We start from the raw sequence: 22,080 nt of genomic DNA on the forward strand, positions 1-22,080 counted from the left end.
ATCAGATTTAGATAAGAAAATTCTTGGCTTGCGGGTTCCTGACTAACTCATCAAGTGGTGATGGCAGGCGATTGGAGATGGAAGAAGGCAGCAGGAGCCCCACGAGTGACTCCCTCAAGTGGCAAAGTATTCCTGGCCCGACATTAAACAGGTAGGAAAGGTGAGCTATCTTCTTCTTCTCGTCAAGCTTTTCCTTTTCCTCTTTCTTGGGGGGGTATTTGAGTTTTTGATTTGTTTATTCTGAGTTCAGAGTTGCTTTAATCGAATTCTGGATGAAGTTGGGTATCTATATAATTAGCTGAGTTTGCACAATTTACTTGTAATTTTTAATGTGATTTGGGAATGAAACTAGTTGGATTTTTTGGAATATTATCCAACCGATTTATATTGGATTAAATATTTTTAATTGGATTTCAGATAAATTGAATAGGTATAAGATAAATTTAGGAGATCACTATTTGTAATCCTTATTTTACTATTTATAATCCTAATTTATTTTTTAAAATATTTCTAAATTTTAAAAAAAAATTATTAGATATAATCTTAAATTCAAATTAACGGCTGACGACTAGTAGTTTCGTGTTACTATTGGACCACCATTGTGCGTCCTACCTGCCTTGTGAGTGGTGGCTGGTATGGCCCCACATGTGGAGGATCTCACGTGGGCGTATAATGGCTTTAAAGAAAATATTTTCTCGTACAAAATATGAGTAACAGCCTTCATCGTTCCTCTCCGTGTTGACCGTCCACGTGTGATGTCCAATAATCCCACGGCTATTGTGACTAGCAGGCGACAACATTTTAGAGGGATTTATGGCAAGAAAGAAACCTCCATCCCTGGGGATCCTGTTACTCATCGTCTGCCACAACAACCAGGTACGAAACCCTTGATTACATTTCACGGTCCTCTTGCCTCGCTCTCATCGTCTTCTCGGATCGTGTTCTGATCGCTGTTTCTGTGTTCCTTTGAATCAGTGATCATGTCATGTCGGATGAAGAACATCATTTCGAGTCCAAGGCCGATGCTGGGGCGTCCAAGACCTACCCCCAACAGGCCGGGACGATCCGTAAGAACGGATACATCGTCATCAAAGGGAGGGCCTGCAAGGTTTCTTGTTCACCAGTTTGATCTCTGATTTTCTTTCTTTTTTTATGTATACCATGAAATCTAGGTTTCTTGTCTCTGTTAGTTTTTCTTGCATTCCTTGAAAGTCATGTTTTCTCGTATCTTTTTGCACTTGTTTTGTGTTTGATTTGTCCGGTATATTCGTCTGATTATTCGTCATCTTTATGATCAATGCAGATGTTTTGGTGTACCTTTATCTGCTTCATGTCGTTATACGTTTCTTGGTTAATTAGGATTTTGATCGTGCTGCTACATATTGATGAGTTTGGTTCATTTCTTATAGTCATGTGCCTACCGATTGCTGCTAGTAGATGATTGATGGAGATCTCATATATAGCCGCTAAGAATAGTAAGAATTTCGGTTATGCGATCTGATATCTCGGTACGGTACGGAACGGTATACCACTCGGTATACCGAGCGATATATGTATATATATATATATAATATTTTTTTTATTCTTTTATTGGCCGACGTCGCATCGCCTCGGCGACGTCGCCTTTTCCTTCCCCACACGGGGCGACGTCGCCGAGGCGACGTTTATTTAAATTATATATATATATATATATATATATATATATAGCGACGTCGCCGAAAAAGGCGACGTCGCCGAGAAAGGCGCTGTGTCGCCTCGGCGACGTCGTGTCGCCTCGGTGACATCGCCGAGGCGACGCGACGTCGCCTCGATTTTATTTAAATTATTAATATATATATATATATATATATATATATATATTATATTATTATTATTATTCGTTCCATCCGGTAACGGGCGGTCCGCGTACCGATATATCATCGGACCGGTACGTACCGCTCGTACCGGGCGGTACGGGTCGGTATGGCAATCCTATTTACTAGTAAATACTATCTACTAGTTCCGAATGCAACTGGCGGAAAAACTTTTTTTGTATATGCAGAAACTTATGTAGGGTACCTCGTTTCATGTTATGTCTTTATGATTAACGCTGTCCTTAAGCTTCAAAATGGATGTGTGAAGAAACTCGGAAATTAATTTGTCTTCTGCTTAATAGACAAGAAAAGAACATAGCCACAAGCTGGAACTTTTATTTTTACAGTTGCCAACTTTCATTTGATATTTTAGATAGCAGCAAGTTGTGGTTTGGATTCTTGATTTTCAGAAATGGTATGCGACCCTCATTCTTGATTATTGGAATATCCGTTTTGTTCTTGCCGTGCTGATTGATGTTCACATTTTATATTGTTAGGTTCAAATGTTTTTCTTTGGATTTTCTGGAAGCCTACATCCTTTAAGAATTATTTTGCTCTAAATATCATCTTTGTAGCAATCTAAAATGCACATCATGTATACGATTTATGGCTTTATAATGGTGCACCTGTATTATTCTTATGATTGTACTATGTTTTGTTTTCTCATTATCTTTTAGGTTGTTGAAGTTTCAACATCCAAGACTGGGAAACATGGCCATGCAAAATGTCACTTTGTTGGCATAGACATCTTTAACACAAAGAAGCTTGAGGATATTGTGCCATCTTCTCACAACTGTGATGTTCGTTCTCCATTATTTTATTTTGAAAAGTTCTACTTCGATTTGTAATGTATATTTGAATATTTTTTGGTTTATCTGCAGGTTCCTCATGTTACTCGAACTGATTATCAGCTCATTGACATATCTGAAGATGGTTTTGTATGTTTTGATGATTTATACGATGTTTCTCTCAGTTGATTGATGGGTTTTGCAATTAACATTTAATTGACATTTGGTTGCACATTGTAGGTGAGCCTTCTGACTGAAAATGGCAACACGAAAGATGATCTGAGGCTTCCAACTGATGAAACTTTGCTAGCTCAGGTTTGTCATGAAGATTTTTATTTCTGCCAATTCTTTTACCTTACAAAACCTGAAGAAATTTGGGCTATAAATGTGCTTGAACTGCATTTCTGTTTTAAAGAGAGTGAAGGTTTGAGGAAGAAGTAGCAAATGGTTTTAACAGAAATCAAATTGTGTTCTAGAGACAATCATTTGATGGCGGAGATATTAAGTTAATTGTTATTCATAATGTTAATTGTGTATATCATATGACATTACATTGAGTTAAACTTCAATCATTATGTTAATCGTGTATATCAATGACATGATTAAGTGCATGCTTGGTGATACTCCCACCTCCTATAGTCAGAAGAGTTCCGTTTTTAATGTAAATATCTCTGTCCAATTATGAGTTATCATCTCCTTTTCTTTTGAATCGTGAGGTATGGTTTTGCTTCTTGCATGCACTTTCTCGAATGATTGCTATGTGTTTGTCGGAATGCCAACGGGGTCATTTTGGAACTGGTACAAGTTGCTCGTCTATTTTTTGCTTGTTCCCTTTTCCCTCGGCTATTAAGATTAAACCACTAGTTTGTACATCTACTGGAAACATGTAGTTGACCGGAGTGCAATTATTCCTGTTTTTTATAAATTATTGCTACCTTGCTGCACTTTTCTCGATTTGGTAGTTGACAATTTAACATTAGGTGAAAGGATCTTGTGTTTATTATTTTTCCAGTTTGATGTTTTCGGATTTCACCGTAATATTTTTTGCAGAAGCTTTTAACTTTCTGATTTTTCTCACCCTTCCCTTCTCCCTGTGCAGGAGGCTGAAGACGCTTTATCGAAGTTGAATCAGTCTTCTACTTTACAGATTGCATTAGGATCATTAAGCCATTCTCTTTCTCAAATTAACTTACTTCAGCATAAAGACAAAGAAGTTAGGTTATTGGTTGCAGTGTGTTTCAGTGAAATCATCCGGATCCTGGCACCTGAACCACCTTTCAGTGATGAGATATGAATATAATAAGAGTCAAAATCTGTCGTAGAGGAAGTCTCTCACTAGGACTGCCCGATGTGTGAGGCTCCTGCTAATGTGTAGCTTATAATAAATCATTTTCAGGTGGTGCCAATTAGGAGAAGTTTTGTCTGATAAATTGTGCTGTATTATAGCCTACATAAATATCTCTGTAATTCTTTTTGTTATAAATTCTATAGAAATGTCATTCTTTATTATGGGGAATGATGCTTTGTTTATTACTGATCCATTTTCATAATAAGCGCTCTCAAAATATGGTATAAATCTCTTCATGGTATTTGGTGAAGAACTGGACCTTCTACATTGTTTTGGATTTTTTTCATGCTCCATTTGTACTACAAACACCATGTTGATAATTAGAGATTTATTCCTGCATGGGAGTTACAGAAATTCTCTGTGCTATTTGATTTGCTAATGCTGATGGGTATCATCTATTTTTGTTTTCTTCATGATGTTTGCAATGCAGCAAGGCTCTCTTTATATTCTTCTGCTGACCTTTTGGTCTGTGCATGCCTGTTAAAATATTTATGCTGGAAAATATGCTGTTAATGATCAGATATTTGACCAATCTAGTTTTTATCTCAACTTCTTTAGGTCTGTGATTGATGAAATTGAACTTGTTCTCAGGGGATTCTACAAGACTCCAAAAATAAAATATTTATGCTGGAACTTTTATATATCATCTTACTGCAAATTTCTTTATAGTTTAAGGATATACTTTGTGCTGTTGATGAGCCTTGTAAGTTCTTATTCTTGACATTTCATTTTCAAGCTCTATTTGAATGTACCATGGTGTTAGTTGTATTGGTTGAGCCAATTCTGGACTACCGATTATCTCGAACCAGAACCTGATTTGGGCCCAGATCCTACCATTTCGTTGTCACATAGGATTTGGATCAGATAAACTGTTCTCTTTGGTTTATCTTTGGTCTACCTTTGTCCAAAGTAGATCAATGTGATGAACACAACAAAATAAAGATTAGCTAGGAGGTTAACTAATACAAAATCAGTATGCTAGTCAACAAAAATTAGTTAGGAACCAAATGAAAATTTGCACAAAGCCTATAACTCTATGACCTAACTAGTTTATAGGGGAAAAAGGTTGAAGAACTTTGTAAGGAGATAAGCAAAAGAAAAAAAAAAAAAAAAGGAAGAAGAAGATAGATGAAGACAAACCATAAGAAAGAGATTCAGTGGTGACTTGCCCTAAATTCCTGATGGGTTCAATCTTTGTCCCATACCTAATCTTTAGGATCTTAACTCCAAGTTTCATTAGGTTTTGGTTGTGAGTTGGGTCCTTCTGATCGAGTGTCAATTCTCAGTTAACATGGTATGTATTAAGATTGTTAATTAGGACTAGAGTGGTCCAAAAGTGATTTTAATCGCTTTAGATTATAAAGCCGATCACATTTAGTACAAAATGTGTCTCAATTATGTGGATTCGCCAGACTGATACTTGCACAGTTAGTATGCGACTGTGCTTTGTTGCCTTTGGAATTTTCCCAAGGATTGATATTACCTTTTTTTTTTTTTACTTTTTATCATTTCTTCTTGTATAACCAGTATTTGATGTTGAATGTTAATGTGATACTTGATAGGGGTAAAGACAAATAGGACATGACGCATCAGATTTGACGTAACACCACCCAACGTCAGCCACTCCCGAACGGCACACTGCACCAAGGGACGAGCATTAACACCAACGTAACGTGCACCCTCACTGACCGTACCCGGACGATCTCATCATACTGACCCCGCACGACCGGACAAGGCAGGGAAAGGCGTCGACCAAGGCTCGCCATACCCTGTGGCGACTCGGCCTTCCACGCAACGCCCACGACGACAACGGACGCGATCAGGTGCACGGCCCTGCCCCGGCAGGATGGCGCGTCAGGTAACATCGAACTCACCTATAAATACCCTTGGGCTCCAAGCGGGCAAGGTAGGCAGACAAACACACGATTTCACCTAAGACTCCCCTCTTCATCACTGACTTGATCGTTGGAGGGGTCGGGCCGAATCACCGACCCGACCAGTGTGCAGGTACTCGACCGAAGCCGACCCGACCCGGCGACGCGAAGCATTTCAGCCCGATTCCTCGTAATCGACCGCCCCGAGATCCCGAGAGGAGCCTCACCTGATCCTACCCGTTCGGACCCCTGAACCAGCCGCGTCGACCCCAAGGTCACGGCTAAAAAAGTTATTTGCAGTAACAAATTGGCGCTAGAAGGAGGGTGTCCGAATGTCAAGCGATCAGCGAATCCACTTTGGCGAGCCCCCAGCCGTTGGGCTCCCCACCCCGGGGGAACACCCCCCGCACGATGGAGCCCGTGACAAACGCCCCGCAGCGGCGTCAGAGCGTTACTGGCAATTGTTCAATGACCCAGGCTTGTCACCTCCCGACGGCGCACCCGCTGGCCCGTCGCCGGTGTCTCCCGAGGCCTTTCACGACCTCGCTCATCAAGTCCGAGCCCTGACGAGCATGGTGCAGACCATCATCCCGATTGTCTCGCAGCGAACCACTCCGCACGTGGCTCACCCTTCACAGCAACAGGAAACCCTCGTCCGCACTCACATACCTCTTTCCAGGCTCCCTGGCTCGCCTCAGAATCCAATAACTCGGCCCGGGAGCCGGGAGGCAGAAGACACGGCGAGCCGCCCCGAGCGCAAGGCTCCGTCGGCCGACTCTACAAACGCCCTACGAGCCCAGCTACGCCTCGTCAGTCAAAGACTCGACGAGGTACAACAGGAAGTCCGTAAGTCGAAAGGAGAGCTCGGGGTGGACGGGCAGCAAGGATCCCCGTTCACCCCCGAGATCCAAGACCAGGCGATCCCGTCACATTTCCGCCTCCCCTCGCTGGACGCGTATGACGGCGCCGCTGACCCAGCGGACCACGTGGCCGCTTTTCACGCCCAGATGGTGCTATACGGGACTTCCGATGCTTTGATGTGCAAGGCGTTCCCGACAACCCTACGGGGGCCGGCCCGTGCATGGTATAGCAGTCTAAAGGTCGGGACCGTCGCCTCCTTCGACCAACTCGCCAAAGACTTCAAGCTTAGCTTCCTGGCTTACGCTCGACCAAAACCGTCCGTAGCATTACTCCTCGGACTCAATCAGAGGGAGGGCGAGCCCCTCTCCCATTTTGTGAACCGCTTTACGACGCAAATCCGCGGACTATCGGATGCTCACCCCTCTCTACTGATGCAGGCATTCATGACAGGCCTGCGGCCCTCCCGGTTCTTCTGGTCTCTCGTGGAGCGACCCCCTGCCGCGGTCCCCGAAATGATTCAGCGTGCTGGCCAGTTTATCGCCGCGGAGACATGGATGGCTGGGAAGCGGGAAGAGCACAAAAAAGTCAAGGCGGAGCCACCTCGACAACAGCAGTCCGCCGCCTCCCGTCGCAAGTTGGATAGGTCCGACCCAAGACCTCCTCTCCCCGCCTTGAATTCTTCACGGACAGAAATATTTCTCCATGAGAAGGGGAAGGGACTACTCAAGGAGCCCCACCCGATGAGGAGCCCGCGAGAACTCACGGACCGCTCAAAATACTGCCGATTCCATCGGCAGCATGGGCACGACACCGAGTAGTGTCGTGAGCTAAAAAGGCAGATCGAGGAGCTCATCCGCTGAGGGCATCTCGGCCACTACCATCTGCCGGATAAAGAGCCATCACCTCACCCCGGGGGCCCCGTTGAGAGACACATCGACGTAATCGCTGGCGGCCCCGCATCAGGAGGGGGCTCCATGTCAGGAAGAAAGGCGTACGCCCGAGCCGCTCCTGATGTGACCCCTGGACACGGGCCCGAGCCCGAAATCACCTTCCCGACCGGGGTATCCAGGCAGCCCGAGCACGACGACGCCCTCATGATATCAGCAAGGGTGGCCAACGCGCAGGTAAAGAGGATCATGGTCGACACGGGGAGTTCGGCCGACATACTCTACTTTGACGCCTTCCAGAAACTCGGCTTAGCTAAGGAGAGCATGCGCCCGATGGGTTCAGCGCTCGCCGGGTTCACGGGAGATTCGATATCACCTCTGGGGGCCATTACTCTGCCCTTAACCCTAGGGACCCCGCCAAGGTCAAAGACGATAATGACCACCTTTTTGGTGGTCGACCTTCCTACGGCCTACAATGCCATACTGGGACGGCCGACCCTCAATAAGGTCAGAGTCGTCGTCTCGACCTACTACCAAACCATTAAGTTCCCGACTCACGCTGGGGTCGGAGAAGTTACTGGAAGCCCCCGAGAGTCCAGGCGGTGCTACCTAACCGCCATTTCACTACACAAGAGGACCAGGGTCGAGCCACCACTGGAGGACCCGCGGGAAACAAAAAGGCCGGCCCCTAATCCCGAGCCGAAAGGGCCCACCGTAGATGTGCCATTACAAGAAGCCCGACCCGACCGGACGGTCAAAGTGGGCTCGGAACTACCCGAACAGGAACGAGAGCAGCTCGTCGGCCTCCTACGGGAAAATGCCGACATCTTCGCCTGGTCCCCATCTGATATGACGGGCGTCGACCCAGGAGTTGCACAGCACCATCTCAACATCCCACCTAACGCTCGTCCGGTAAAGCAAAGGCCCAGGCGGCAAGCCCCTGATCGGCAGCAGGCCTTACGAGAGAAGGTGACCCGTCTCTTAGCAGCAGGCTTCATAGAGGAAGCCAGGTATCCTCAATGGCTGTCCAATTTAGTCCTAGTGAAAAAACAAAATGAAAGCTGGAGGATGTGCGTTGACTATACTAGTCTCAACAATGCCTGCCCGAAAGATTGCTACCCCCTCTCAAGGATCGACCAGTTGGTCGACGCAACGGCCGGACACGCGCGCCTCTCTTTCATGGACGCCTATTCGGGATACAACCAGATCAGGATGGCGCCCGAAGACAGGGAGCACACGGCCTTCCTCACCGACCAAGGGGTGTACTTCTACAAGGTCATGTCGTTTGGGTTGAAGAACGCCAGGGCCACATACCAGAGGACGGTAAACAAGATGTTCGCTCATCAAATCGGAAGGAACATGGAAGTATACGTGGACGACATGATCGTGAAAAGCCAAGAGGCCGAAGCCCACATTGCCGACCTGACCGAGGCGTTCGACACGCTACGCAGGTTCGGCATGCGACTCAACCCCACGAAATGCGCCTTCGGTGTCACCTCCGGGAAATTCCTCGGGTTCATCATACATGAAAGAGGAATTGACGCCAACCCGGAGAAGGTCCGAGCGATCATCAACATGCAGTCACCTCGGACGATCAAAGACCTGCAGCGACTGAACGGAAGGATTGTTGCCTTGTCCCGTTTCCTTGCCCGGTCGGGCGATCACTGCCTCCCCTTCTTCAGGGCGCTCAAGAACCCGAAAACCTTCCGGTGGACGACGGAGTGCGAAGAAGCCTTCAAACAGGTGAAGCAACGCCTGGCAAACCTCCCCCGGCTCGCCTCTCTTTCTCCCGGCGAAAAGCTGTGCCTCTATCTAGCGGCCTCCCCCCATGCAGTCAGTTCCGTCCTGATCAAAGAAAGCTCGGGCGAACAACTTCCGATCTACTACGTCAGCCACACCCTGAGCGGAGCCGAGGGGCGTTACCCGCCAATAGAGAAACTCGCGCTCGCCCTGGTGCTGTCAGCTCGGAAGTTGCGCCCCTACTTCCAGGCTCACCCGGTGGAAGTCATCACCGACCAACCCCTTCGGCAGGTTTTATCTAAATTCGATGTTGCAGGTCGGCTCCTCAAATGGGCAGTGGAGCTAGGCGAGCATGAAATAAGATACGTGCCTAGGACCGCCATCAAAGCCCAGGCGGTGGCCGACTTCATCGCGGAGCTAACTCAGGCGACAAACGAAGATCTGGAGCAGCCTCCCGAAGCTTGGATCCTACACGTGGATGGCTCATCCAGCTCAAAGGGCGCCGACGCGGGACTGGTTCTGCTCGCCCCCGACGGCCGCTCGTTCGAGCGCTCCCTCCGCTTCGAGTTCAAGGCCACTAACAACGAAGCGGAATACGAGGCGCTCCTAGCATGACTCAGACTGGCCCTCGAGATGCAGGTGACCGCTATACACGTCCTCACTGACTCACAGCTTGTGGCCGAGCAGCTCAGCGGTGGATATGAGGCTCGAGACCCAACCATGGCGAAATACCTGGCGCAGGTAAGGGACCTGACTGCTAAGTTCCCTTATTTCACGTTATCCAATGTTCCGAGGGAGGAGAATGAGCGGGCCGACGTGCTAGCTAAGCTGGCGTCGAAGCCGACATGCAAAACATGCCCAAAGATCGAGGAGCTTCCTGCCCGAGCCATCGAAGTAGCGACTACAGCCCCCGGCAATGCCCCGATCACGTGGGTACAGGAGCTGCTGCGCTTCAAGCGGGACGAGACCCTCCCCCACGACGAAGTTGCGGCTCGGCGACTGCGTTGTACACACGCGTGGTACGCTGAAGAAGGTGGCCGGCTCTATAGGCGGTCCTTCACTTACCCCCTCTTACGATGCCTAGAGCCAGATGAGGCCCAGACGGTCCTGGCCGAAGTCCACGAGGGGGTCTGCGGAGAGCACAGCGGTGGATGAACCTTGGCGCACAAATTGCTTCGCCATGGGTACTACTAGTCGAGCATGTGCCGGGACGCAAAAGCTTACGCGCAGCGCTGCGGCTCGTGTCAAAAGCACGCCCGCGCACCCCGACAGCCCGCGGTCCCTCTCAGCCCCGTCGCGTGCGCATGGCCATTCGCGTAGTGGGGGTTAGACCTTCTCGGCCCTTTCCCGCCGGCCTCGGGGCAGCGGAAGTACATCATCGTGGGAGTAGATTACTTCACAAAATGGGTCGAGGCCGAGCCGTTGGCGACAATCACGGAACACCAAATGGAGAAGTTCGTGTGGAGAAACCTAGTGACTCGGTTCGGGCTGCCCAAGGCCATTATTACGGATAACGGACCTCAGTTCGCTGGCAGGAGGTTCAGGGAGTTCTGCGCAAGTCATGACATCCAACTAAGGTTCAGCTCGGTGGCACACCCTCAGACAAACGGACTGGCAGAGGTGACCAATCGATCCATCTTGGACGGACTCAAAAGAAGGGTGTCCGCGGCCCGATCGGCCTGGACCGACGAACTCCTTAGCGTCCTATGGTCATTACACACCACTCCCAAGACAGCAACTGGAGAGTCCCCGTACAGCCTGACGTTCGGAACCGAAGCTGTCCTTCCACCCGAGATGACTATCTCCACCCTCCGGACGAGGAGCTTCGTCGAGAAAGTTTCAAACGAGGGACTTCGCGCCAACCTCGACATGCTCGAGAAACGACGTGCGAACGCGCACCTGAAGACCCTCTCTTACTAGAGAGCCGTCGAAAGGGTCTACAACAGGAAGGTACGACATCGACCGATAAAGTTAGGCGACCTGGTCCTCCGAAAGGCCGAGGTCAGCAACCCGACCCGAGCCAGGGGGAAGCTAGCCCCCAAATGGGAAGGACCTTATCGGGTCGTGGAGGTAGTCCGACCGTGTACTTACCGACTCACATCGATGGACGGTTCTCCTGTGCCGAGAACCTGGAACGTCGGAAACCTTAAGAAGTTTTTCGTTTGAAAAGAAGAAAAGCTTTGTCGTTTAAAGAAGAAGAGCTTTCTCCCAAAAGCGGAAGCTTTCGCCTAGGAAAAAAAGAGGGAGACGATAAAGCGGAAGGAGAAAAGTCTTTCTTTTCATTGAAGAAAGCAAGCCAAAATACAGGACCCGACTTACAAAAAACCGACCGACTAGCAAAATAAAATACAGGACTCCTTTCTTCATTGCCCGGGCTCCTCCAGGCGGTCGTCGAAGGGGACCTCCTCGGGCATGTCCACCCCCTGGTCCTCGAGGTGAGGAGCGAAGGGGTTCTCCTCCACCTCAAGACCAGGGTGGCGAGCGCAGAAGCGGGACGTGGCGATACGGTAACCGTACTCGAAGGATACCCGCCCCGTCCGCGTCAGCCTGAGCTTGAACCCCTCCGATTTCTTGTAGGCCTCGAGGAGCTCCTTGTCTTTTACGGGTCGAAGCCGGGCCTCCTCCGCCAGTGTCTCCGAGGCCGTCCTTGCTTCGGCCTTCGCCTCCTCCAGCTTCTTGCTGAGGGCGCTCGCCTCCGTCTTCACCAGGCGGAGCTCAGTCCGCTCCACCCTTATTGTCTTTTGGAGCCCCTCGTTCACCTTCTTGGAGGCCTCGAGCTCCGATCGGAGGCGTGCCGCCTCCGCTTCCAGATCCGCCGCCCGCTGCTCGGCAGCCGCCACGGCCTCCGGACCAGCTCCGGCTCGAACCTCCTCGACCTGGCGGACGAGCTCGGCATTGCGGTTGGCAAGGCCCCCGATGACCCGGCCGACGTCGCGCACCCTGTCCATCAGGGTCGTCGCATAGTGGAGCCCCTGCACGAGGAAGATCGGGTCAAGAAAGCCGGCGTCGGACAGACAAACCCAGAAAACGGAAACGTACCCAGACCAAAGACTGGGCGGACTTATTGAGCAGCGCATCCGAAGGAAGAATGTACAGATCCCGAGCCATGTCGGGATGGAGCGCGCCTCGGAGAAACGCTGCGGAGGGATCTCCTCTGGCCCACACCCTGTACCCTCGGGACAGGCCTTCCCAACGCGCCACCAAGGGTTCGCCGGACTCAGCGAGCGGGATCTCGCTCGCCAGCCGCGTCAGGAACAGCTCCCCATCTCCGGCTGGGAGTCGGCACAGGTCGCGCACGGAGACGGGGCGCGGGCCTTTCCCAGTTACCCGTCGGCTAGGTCCGGCCCCGCCGCGGCGGTGGCCCGCCGCGGCGGTGGCCCGCCTCAGGACCCCTCGACGGGGTTGTCTTCGCCTTCTTCAAAGGGCGCCCAGCCTCAACCTCCAGCGGGGCGGCCTCTATGCCGGGTTGCGGGTCGGTTGGCTGAGTCGGGAGAGAAGGTTCCGGGTCGGCCGGCGGAGAGGGAAGAGGGGGTTGCGACGCTTGAACCTCCAGGAACGACCGGAGCTTCACCATTTCTGCAAAAGATGGAACAGGTCAGTACTAAAAATCAGCTACACTAAAACCCCAGTCCAAACGCCGTTAAACGTACCCAGAGGCATCGGGCTAAGGCCCGCCTCGACCAGCCATTGTTCGGTCATGGTCCGGATGGCCTGCGACCTAGGGAGGATCTCTCTGAGCCTCCCCAGAGCTTGGCGCTCCGCATCGCCCAAACAGGGGGTGGTGTTATCGATCGCCCTCGCGGACCATCGGACCCCGAAGCCCCAGTCCTGCGCACGGCTGATATAGAAAAACCTCCCCTTCCACCCCTTGTTGTTGGAAGGGGCCCCCCCGACACGAAAGCCCGTTCGGGCCGACAGGAAATAGCCCCCCGAGCTCTTGCAAAGGCGGTACAAAGAGAGAAAGAGATCGAGGGTAGGGGCGATGTCGGCATAATGACATTCCCCTAGGAATGCCACTAGGTAACGCCAAGAGTTTGGTGTCACCTGGGACGGCGAAATCCGCCAAAAGGACAGGCAAGATACGATGAGGGGATGGAGAGGAAAGCGCAAGCCCGCTTCCAGGGCGTCAAGGGATAGGGCGAAGCCCTTCGGGACGGGATCGTACGCCCGCTGCCCCGGCTCGGGGGCACTGAGGATGTGATCCTCCGGGATATGGTAACGATCCCGGAGTCCTTCCAACGAAGGCCCGCTCACGACGGAGTCCAGGTCGTGCGGCCACTTCAAAGCTTCGAGGGCTCGTGCTGCTTCCTCGTCAGAAGATTCAACGGGGGACGAAGCATGGTTCCCCTCCCCAGCCCCGAGGATAGGGGAAGGAGAAGAGGATGGAGAGGAGGAAGAAGGAGAAGAGGACGATATCTCAACTGACCTTAGGAGGAGGGAAAAACTACGCAGGGGGCCGGGAAGAGAATTGGGGAGGCAACAGCAGAACTCGAAGGAGGAAACGCTGCAGCAGAAGATAGAGGCAAGTTTCGGCGTCCGCTATTTAAAGGTGATGTCCCGCCAGAATCAAGGCCCCTTCGCCTTCCAAGAGCGGGCAACAGCTCACCCACGCACGTGCGCAACCGTTGCGTCGCATCGGGAGACACCCAAAGGCCCTCCGCCTTAATGAAGCACTGACGTGGCGACCCCGCTGAAGCGGCAGCAGCCAGACGCCTCGACCTCGACGACAGGCCAACTCACCCTTTTTGAGGATAAAATTAAATGCGGTAACTTTTCGACCCCCACCGCCGCCAAAAATTAAAAGCAGAGCCCACTGCCGCACGCCTCCCGAGACCACACCTGCGCGGTAACCCGCCTGTGTCGTGCTCCTCGGCCCTCGACTGCACGCCTCCCGAGACCACGCCTGCGCGGTAACCCGCCTACGTCGTGCTCCTCAGCCCTCGGCCGCACGCCTCTCGAGACCACGCCTGCGCGGTAACCCGCCTGCGTCGTGCTCCTCGGCCCTCGGCCGCACGCCTCCCGAGACCACGCCTGCGCGGTAACCCGCCTGCGTCGTGCTCCTCGGCCCTCGGTTGCACGCCTCCCGAGACCACACCTGCGCGGTAACCCGCCTGCGTCGTGCTCCTCGGCCCTTGTCGGCTCCGTGACCCCCGAGTTCGACCCTGCCCGACCGGCCCATCGACGGCGTGCCCCTCGGACTCGCGTGGCCAATGCACCAGAAGGCAGCAGCCATGCATCGGACCCCCTACATGCAAAAACCGACGCATAGCTCCTTTCGGGGGGGGGGGGGGGGGGGAATATGATAGGGGTAAAGACAAATAGGACATGACGCACTAGATTTGACGTAACACCACCCAACGTCAGCCACTCCCGAACGGCACACTGCACCAAGGGACGAGCATTAACACCAACGTAACGTGCACCCTCACTGATCGTACCCAGACAACCCCATCATACTGACCCCGCACGACCGGACAAGGCAGGGAAAGGCGTCGACCAAGGCTCGCCATACCCTGCGGCGACTCGGCCTTCCACGCAATGCCCACGACGACAACGGACGCGATCAGGTGCACGGCCCTGCCCCGGCAGGATGGCGCGTCAGGTAACATCGAACTCACCTATAAATACCCTTGGGCTCCAAGCGGGCAAGGTAGGCAGACAAACACACGATTTCACCTAAGACTCCCCTCTTCATCACTGACTTGATCGTTGGAGGGGTCGGGCCGAATCACCGACCCGACCAGTGTGCAGGTACTCGACCGAAGCCGACCCGACCCGGCGACGCGAAGCATTTCAGCCCGATTCCCCGTAATCGATCGCCCCGAGATCCCGAGAGGAGCCTCACCTGATCCTACCCGTTCGGACCCCTGAACCAGCCACGTCGACCCCAAGGTCACGGCTAAAAAAGTTATTTGCAGTAACAATACTGATCTTAGAGGTCTATTAGCTGTACAAGTTGTCTAACAGCTTCACTATGGCTAGCTTACATGCTTAGAGTCGGGAGAGGGTTAGGTTGGGTCAGGCTGATATGAATATCAAGACTATATACGCTTGACCTAGGACCAACTTGTGTGTTAAGTTTTTTCTTTTGGGTCTCAGGACCTGACAGGTTTAATATGAGGTTTTTTTTGTTCTTCGTGCTTTCTTAGAAGGTTTGTTGTCTGCATTGAATGAGATTTATTTTTTCTGAAACCAAGCAAAGATAATTTGATGTAGGCTTTCATAGCATTATTAGGTTTAATAACGTAAATTAACTTGGTTTTCATTAGTTGCTGCACGATTGCATGTTTCTGTATGATTTAGAGCAATTTATTTTGTCCCTTGTCTTTTGTACATTTTCAGATGTAAACATATAGTTTTTAAGAAATTAAAATTTCTGCTCAAATGTCCTGATTATTAGATAAATTTTATTTGGCATGCATCATGGTGCAGCCAAATGTTAAACCAATGTGACAGCCTAGAAACCTACATCGCAATTGATGATGGATGTTATTTGTAATGTAAACCATTTTTAGTTGAAGCAGATTGTGTTCAAGTATATTCCTTCTTGGTTCTACGTCAACCAATTATTTATATGTTATCCTAAAGGAGGATTTCCATAAAGTTCGACAGATTGTTTATGTTGTGCCATTTGAATACACTGACAGATCAAAGATGGATTTGCGGAGGGGAAAGATCTGGTTGTCACTGTGATGTCTGCTATGGGTGAAGAACAGATCTGTGCTCTCAAGGACATTGGCCCCAAATAGTTCTTGGCCTCATGAATCCAAGTTAATCTTATTTAGTATGCAAGAGATTCTCTGGGACTCGAAAGAATGTTGGATGGTCACTCTTTGTTGAAGTCCCTAGTGGGCTGCTGCCTTGCTTTAATATCTGTGCCGTAGATGTAGCCAGGGTTTGGCTAAGTCTGACAACGGCGTTTCAGTTACTGATATTGATTGATTATCGACATTAATATCAGATCAGATCGATATTTAAATTCTTGGATTGAGTTCGATCAGTATTGCAGCTTTGTGGTTGCACCAAATCATCCTCATGCTCGTACTGTTGTCGTGATAGGATAAAATTTCCACATCACCCACCCGTCTGGGGTTTACGTGGCGTGATTCTGTTAGACTATATGGGTGACCCGTCCAGCGAGAAGCGACGTACCTGTGAGAATTACCTGCGTTGATTCAGTCGGGCTCGAGTCGTCCCGTTACTCGTGTGAGGAACCAATGGGGTGGGTCACCGGCTGTAACCGGTCACGAGCTACGTGACCGGTTGACGTATACAAGAACCCAAATCCAGCCGAGAAGTGTGTCGAAGCGCGACCAAAATGGCGCTTTGGGCATTCCTGTTGTCGACCTTAACCTCTTCCCTTCTGTCCCTATTGGTCTTCTCCGCCGCCGCAGCGGTGATCTCGGGACGACGGGGGAGGCGGAGGGCGGCGGGTTTCTTCCATCCCTACACCATTGACGGCGGCGGCGGGGAGAGGGTCCTGTGGTGCGCCGTCAAGGCCGTGCAGGAGGAGAACCCCGATCTCGACTGCGCCGTCTTCACTGGTGACGACGCCTCCCCTCAGAGCCTGTCCGCCCGCGCCCTCGATCGGTTCGGTGTCAAGCTGCTTCGCCCCCCTCAGGTGGCCCCTGTTCCCTCTTTAGTTTATGCTGAATTTGGCATCCGAATCGAAATCTGGTGCTTTTCTTTCAATCCAATCCCTTTGGTTTACGTTTCCAGATCCAACACCTTTGGTTCGCGTTGGATCATGCTATGGTTGGGGTTGTCCCTTTTGTTGGTTTTGCAGAGATATATATCGCTTTCGAGTTTCGCGATTGGACTCTTGTTTAAGTATGAATAGTTTAAAAGAGATTTTAGGGTTTTCTTAATGAGCCTGATGAAAGTCTTTTAAAGTATATATTTGAGAACCATCCGCATAAATGACGGCATGACTAGTATCTTATGTTGTGAAATTGGTCAGGATGTTGTGCTGCTTAGTGCTTTTACTTTCGAGCAATGAAATTAAAAAATATAGTGAATTCATAGTAGTTGTCGTCGTTACATAAGTTGCTTTTCAAGTGCTTAAAATTCCTGGTCTAGATTTCATAAGAAGGAAAGGTCAATTCTGTGTAAATTTAGCTGGTTTTTGTTTTTCTCATTAAAGGTTAATTACATCTTTTTTATTAAAGCCCCAATCTGCACTTTTAGGTTGTCCGTTTGTATAGAAGGAAGTGGATTGAAGAACACACATATCCTCATTTTACTATGATTGGACAAAGTCTTGGTTCAGTGTATCTTTCATGGGAAGCTCTCCGCAAATTCACGCCTCAGTTCTATTTTGATACTAGTGGCTATGCTTTTACATACCCGCTTGCTCGGATTTTTGGGTGTAAAGTTATTTGCTATACTCATTATCCAACCATCAGTTCAGATATGGTTTCTCGTGTTCTCCAGCAAAGCTCAATGTATAATAATGATGCTCTAATTGCCAGCAGGTATTTTTGCATATGAGCCATGAAGTATCTTGAGTTGATAGTTGATGAAGTCGCGTCCTATATCTTTAATTTTTATAAGTTGTAGTTGTATATAAGAATTAGTTCATCTTAGAACATTGTCCTTGATCTTGTTCATGAGCTAGTATTAACCATATCTGTGCATTTGGTGTCCTATGCTAATTGTAAGCTTATGTTGGTTTACAAAAGGTATCATCCTACAGTTTCATTTGCAAGTTGTTGTTTTTGGTAATGATGCTTAATGATCCCAAAGATTTTTTGTTGATGCCCACACTTTCAGCACTGAATCTGGATGCACAAGTTCCAGTTTATCCACTACGATTATTGTCTAGGAACTGCATGATGAAATGACATGATTTATTTAACAGCATTGAGAGTATTTTTAGCAACTATGAGCATGTTATGAAGAACTTGGTCATTTGTTTCTTTTACTCCATATCATGCTTTTCCCCAGTAATTATTTTGTGATGTAAGCAGGTCATGTGTTTGCATCCATTACTGCCACCTAAAGACTAGGAAAGTTTTTATACAACGAAACATGAGTATCAATATTATGACCTCATCCACGGGAGTGGAAAACAAGAATTAGTTGTGTCCATTATATAAAAACTTTCCTAGTCTTTAGGTGGCAGTACTCACATGATCCTGTAAATTATATATTAAAATTTTTAGATTAGTACCCACATGATCCTTTGAAACATGAGTATCAATATTATGACCTCATCCACGGGAGTGGAAAACAAGAATTAGTTGTGTCCAAAGGATCATGTGGGTACTAATCTAAAAATTTTAATATATAATTTACAGGGTTCTCTAAGAAATGGTTTGAGCAGCAATTTTTTTTTCCTTTGATGCAACTAATCATCTTTTTTTTTTTTTGCTTGCGAGGCAGCATGCTGCTATCCCGGTGTAAGGTTGTGTACTATACATTATTCAGTTGGTTGTATGGGTTGGTGGGATCTTCTGCACATCTTGCAATGGTGAACTCCTCATGGACCAGATCACATATAGAGGGTCTGTGGAAGATTCCTCGACGCATTAAGAGAGTATACCCTCCCTGTGATACTTCATCTCTTCAGGTATATAATTTCTCAGGTTCTGCTTATTTTTTCCAAGCTTCTCTAATCCTCTGTTATCTTTTAACTTCTGGATCTTCTAATGCCAGTATAAGTTTGACTTATCAAGTTTTTCTGTTGCAAAACTTTTTTTTTGTTCATTGAAGTTTATAGGTAAGAACGTAAATGAACAAGTAATAGATAATTTAGTCACTAAGATCCTTATATCATGGTAAATTTTGTATTGATAGTGAAGATTCAACTATTGTCATGGGAACAACTTCTTTAAATATTTAAAGGTAAGGCTGCGTACATTGACCCTTCTCAGACCCCGCATTGGCCGGAGCCTCCTGCATTCGGTATGCCCTCTTCGGTGAAGATTCAACTATTGTGTGTGGCAATCATGTTTTAAGTGATTGACATAAGCATGTCAATCTAGAATACATTTGTGGGGAGTGATATTCTAATAAATCTTTCTTACTCCTGTGGAATTCATATTATAGTTCTTCCTCCTCAATATGTGATTGACATTATGTCCCAATTGAACTTCAAAAATCTCCTTGGGGATTTGACAAAAGTTTTCAGTCGGTTGGTGTGGATTTCTGGCCAAAGCAATTTGACATGAAAGGAACCTATAGGTGACACATTGAAAGACCAACATCATTCTGCAGTTTAAGATTGTGTAACCAGGAGACTCTTTCTAACTTCCTAAAACTAGACATTAATGAAAATGAAGGGGAAAAACAAGCATTTATATATCGTGAATTTACTCTGCACAGTTATGTTGAGCCAAAGAACAATAATCAAGTGTCAAATGCATCACAGCCTAATTTTGTGTGAACTTTGGATGTTTTGAAAATTTTCATGTTTCACCTTTTAACTAAATGTGTCTTGTTACCTGCAATTGTTTTTAAAAAAAATTAGCAATTTGGGCATGTCAAGCAAGTTATTTCCATCTTCTAGCTTCACAAAGTCATTCACTGGCAGAGATTCAATTTACTCTCATTGATGACAAAATCTCCTGAATGTCCAAGCAGTTGCTTCCACTGGAAAGGCCAGTTAGAAGTCCTGTGATTATATCCGTTGCCCAATTTCGCCCGGAGAAGGTAATTTTTGTAAATGCTCTCATCACTTGCATGCATCAAGTAGTCATATGATTGGTTGATACTGAAATATTTCTTGTACAACTTGGTTCTTGTGAAGGCCCATGGCCTTCAGCTGGAGGCATTTGCACTTGCTGTTAGAAGACTGGACCAGGACTTGCCTAGACCAAAGCTCCTATTTGTGGGTAGTTGTCGAAATAAGCAGGATGAAGAAAGATTGCAGAAGCTCAAACACAGATCCAAGGAACTAAGTATTGATGACTATGTGGAGTTCCACAGGGATGTTATGTATAGGTTTGATTTGCATCGCTGCTTGTTTAAATTCATTTCTTTTCAGAACATGGTATTTGGCATGCACTATTGATCATTCCTAGTTGCTAGGCAATCTCAAGTTTTGGATTCTCTTTTTAGTCTCTAGATTTGTTTGTACTATATTTTATTAACAGTCTATGCTCTTTGTGTTACTATACTTTGAATGTTTACGCCTGCACTTTTATGTTTAGTCCCTTTTGAGAGGAATGTGAAATACATTTTCTTAATGCTCTTAAGTGCATTGCCTTAATGCTATCTTTGGTGCATAAATTATAATTTCATTTATTGTTTGACATATTGACACAAGGTATCTTTGAGCTGTTTACTGAAACAGGGACCTAGTCCAGCTTCTGGGAGGTGCTGTTGCAGGACTCCACTCCATGATAGATGAGCATTTTGGAATTAGCATTGTAGAGTACATGGCAGCCGGTGTGATACCAATTGGTTAGTGCATATAAGCTCTCATCATACTGTTTACCCAGAGCAAGGTGTGTGTTCCACTGACAATATTGTGCTTCCCATTCAGCCCATAATTCAGCAGGTCCCAAGATGGATATAGTGTTAAATGAAGGCGGACATCGAACAGGTTTTCTAGCTTCAAGCAAAGAGGAATACGCTGAAGCTATTCTCAAGGTACTTAAGATGCCAGAGCCAGAAAGGCTTGCAATAGCCGCAGCTGCTAGAAAGCGAGCTCAAAGGTTCTCAGAGCAAAAGTTCTTCGAGGACTTTGAGGCTGCAGTTCAGCCTATCCTAGCACCCAAAGCTTCTTCATGAACTCAGACCGATTGGCTTATGTGTTTTTACTTGGTTTTCTTTCCCATAAGAGAGGTGTCTTAAAATTGTGTCATGGTCCACATATGATAATTATGTTACATATGATAAGTTATCTTTTCTTTTGACAAATCCTGTAACTTCATAGTTAAACATTGTAATTGCCATGACTATTAGTTAAACATTCTTAGCAATTGGAAGTTACACAGAGGATAAAAGCAACAGTTCTGTTCTTCTCAAGTCTTTTGTGCTTCAGCTGCAGTTGATGTAGTATAATTTGCCTGAAGCAAAATAGCAGCTGCATGTTGACAATCCTGTGTTCTTTCAGGTATTCTGGTTTTTTGATGTAGCTTGTTGGAATTATTGCAGACTTCACATCCATATCATCTCTTCTTCAGCAGGCAGTCTTATTCCAGTCATGTCATTTTTGCATCTACAGACCCGATTTCAATCTTCTGATTTTGGTTCTTGTGGTCTCAGCTTGTGTGATTTGGACGTGCGAGACTAGCATCGAGGGTATGTTTGACGAGATCCCTTAATGTTCAAATTTAAATATATTTGATGGGAAGGTATCTGAGGTTAGCAAGAATATTCTATATTTGGAGAATACTTTCATTGGAATTTGGTGTTGATGTGATATTTTCATTAGGAAGCAGAACTTTTTACTCCTTTCATAAAACTTATTGTTGACTCCTTTCAAATACAAACTTTTTGAGCCTGGGAAATCATCTATAATTAACCAGACACCACCTGCAATATCAAGTTAATTACCACTGTCAATGAGATCTAAAAGCTAACTTAGAGATGAGATAGGAGCAGGAGCTATACATTTATGTTCTTGATACAACAATGTATCATTCTTGTCTCATTTGCTAGTTCTTGATAGCATCATCTGATGGTTAAAACAATTTCATTATAAATGCAAAATCTCATTTTGCACTACAAAATCTCTCGACAATGATGCTCATATTGAATGTTCTATGGTTTCATACATGA

The 22,080-nt window shown here is 47.5% G+C and overlaps 2 protein-coding genes across 4 annotated transcripts; both read left to right on the top strand.

Annotated features, from left to right (window-relative positions):
* Positions 1-99: 99 nt before the first annotated feature.
* On the top strand, positions 100-16,319 carry LOC108953164 (eukaryotic translation initiation factor 5A-like). 3 transcript variants are annotated; one of them, XM_065153842.1, is made up of 7 exons: positions 100-151; positions 791-876; positions 976-1,108; positions 2,531-2,653; positions 2,735-2,791; positions 2,882-2,956; positions 3,741-4,171. In XM_065153842.1, the coding sequence occupies exons 3-7, from the start codon at positions 986-988 to the stop codon at positions 3,933-3,935; spliced, it is 573 nt and encodes a 190-aa protein (XP_065009914.1). In that variant the 5' UTR covers positions 100-151; positions 791-876; positions 976-985; the 3' UTR covers positions 3,936-4,171. The 3 variants fall into 3 exon arrangements, with proteins under 3 accessions (XP_065009914.1, XP_065009915.1, XP_065009913.1); XM_065153843.1 differs by lacking the exon at positions 3,741-4,171 and adding an exon at positions 15,999-16,319 and having other exon boundaries at positions 106-160; XM_065153841.1 differs by having other exon boundaries at positions 106-160.
* Positions 16,320-16,517: 198 nt separating this feature from the next.
* Positions 16,518-21,288, top strand: LOC135639864 (GDP-Man:Man(3)GlcNAc(2)-PP-Dol alpha-1,2-mannosyltransferase-like). Its single transcript, XM_065153840.1, has 7 exons — positions 16,518-16,972; positions 17,539-17,825; positions 18,736-18,922; positions 19,936-20,004; positions 20,102-20,295; positions 20,648-20,757; positions 20,840-21,288. The coding sequence occupies exons 1-7, from the start codon at positions 16,670-16,672 to the stop codon at positions 21,085-21,087; spliced, it is 1,398 nt and encodes a 465-aa protein (XP_065009912.1). The 5' UTR covers positions 16,518-16,669; the 3' UTR covers positions 21,088-21,288.
* The last annotated feature ends 792 nt before the right edge of the window (positions 21,289-22,080 follow it).

This window comes from Musa acuminata, chromosome BXJ3-6, assembly GCF_036884655.1.
Source record: "Musa acuminata AAA Group cultivar baxijiao chromosome BXJ3-6, Cavendish_Baxijiao_AAA, whole genome shotgun sequence".
NCBI lineage: Eukaryota > Viridiplantae > Streptophyta > Magnoliopsida > Zingiberales > Musaceae > Musa > Musa acuminata.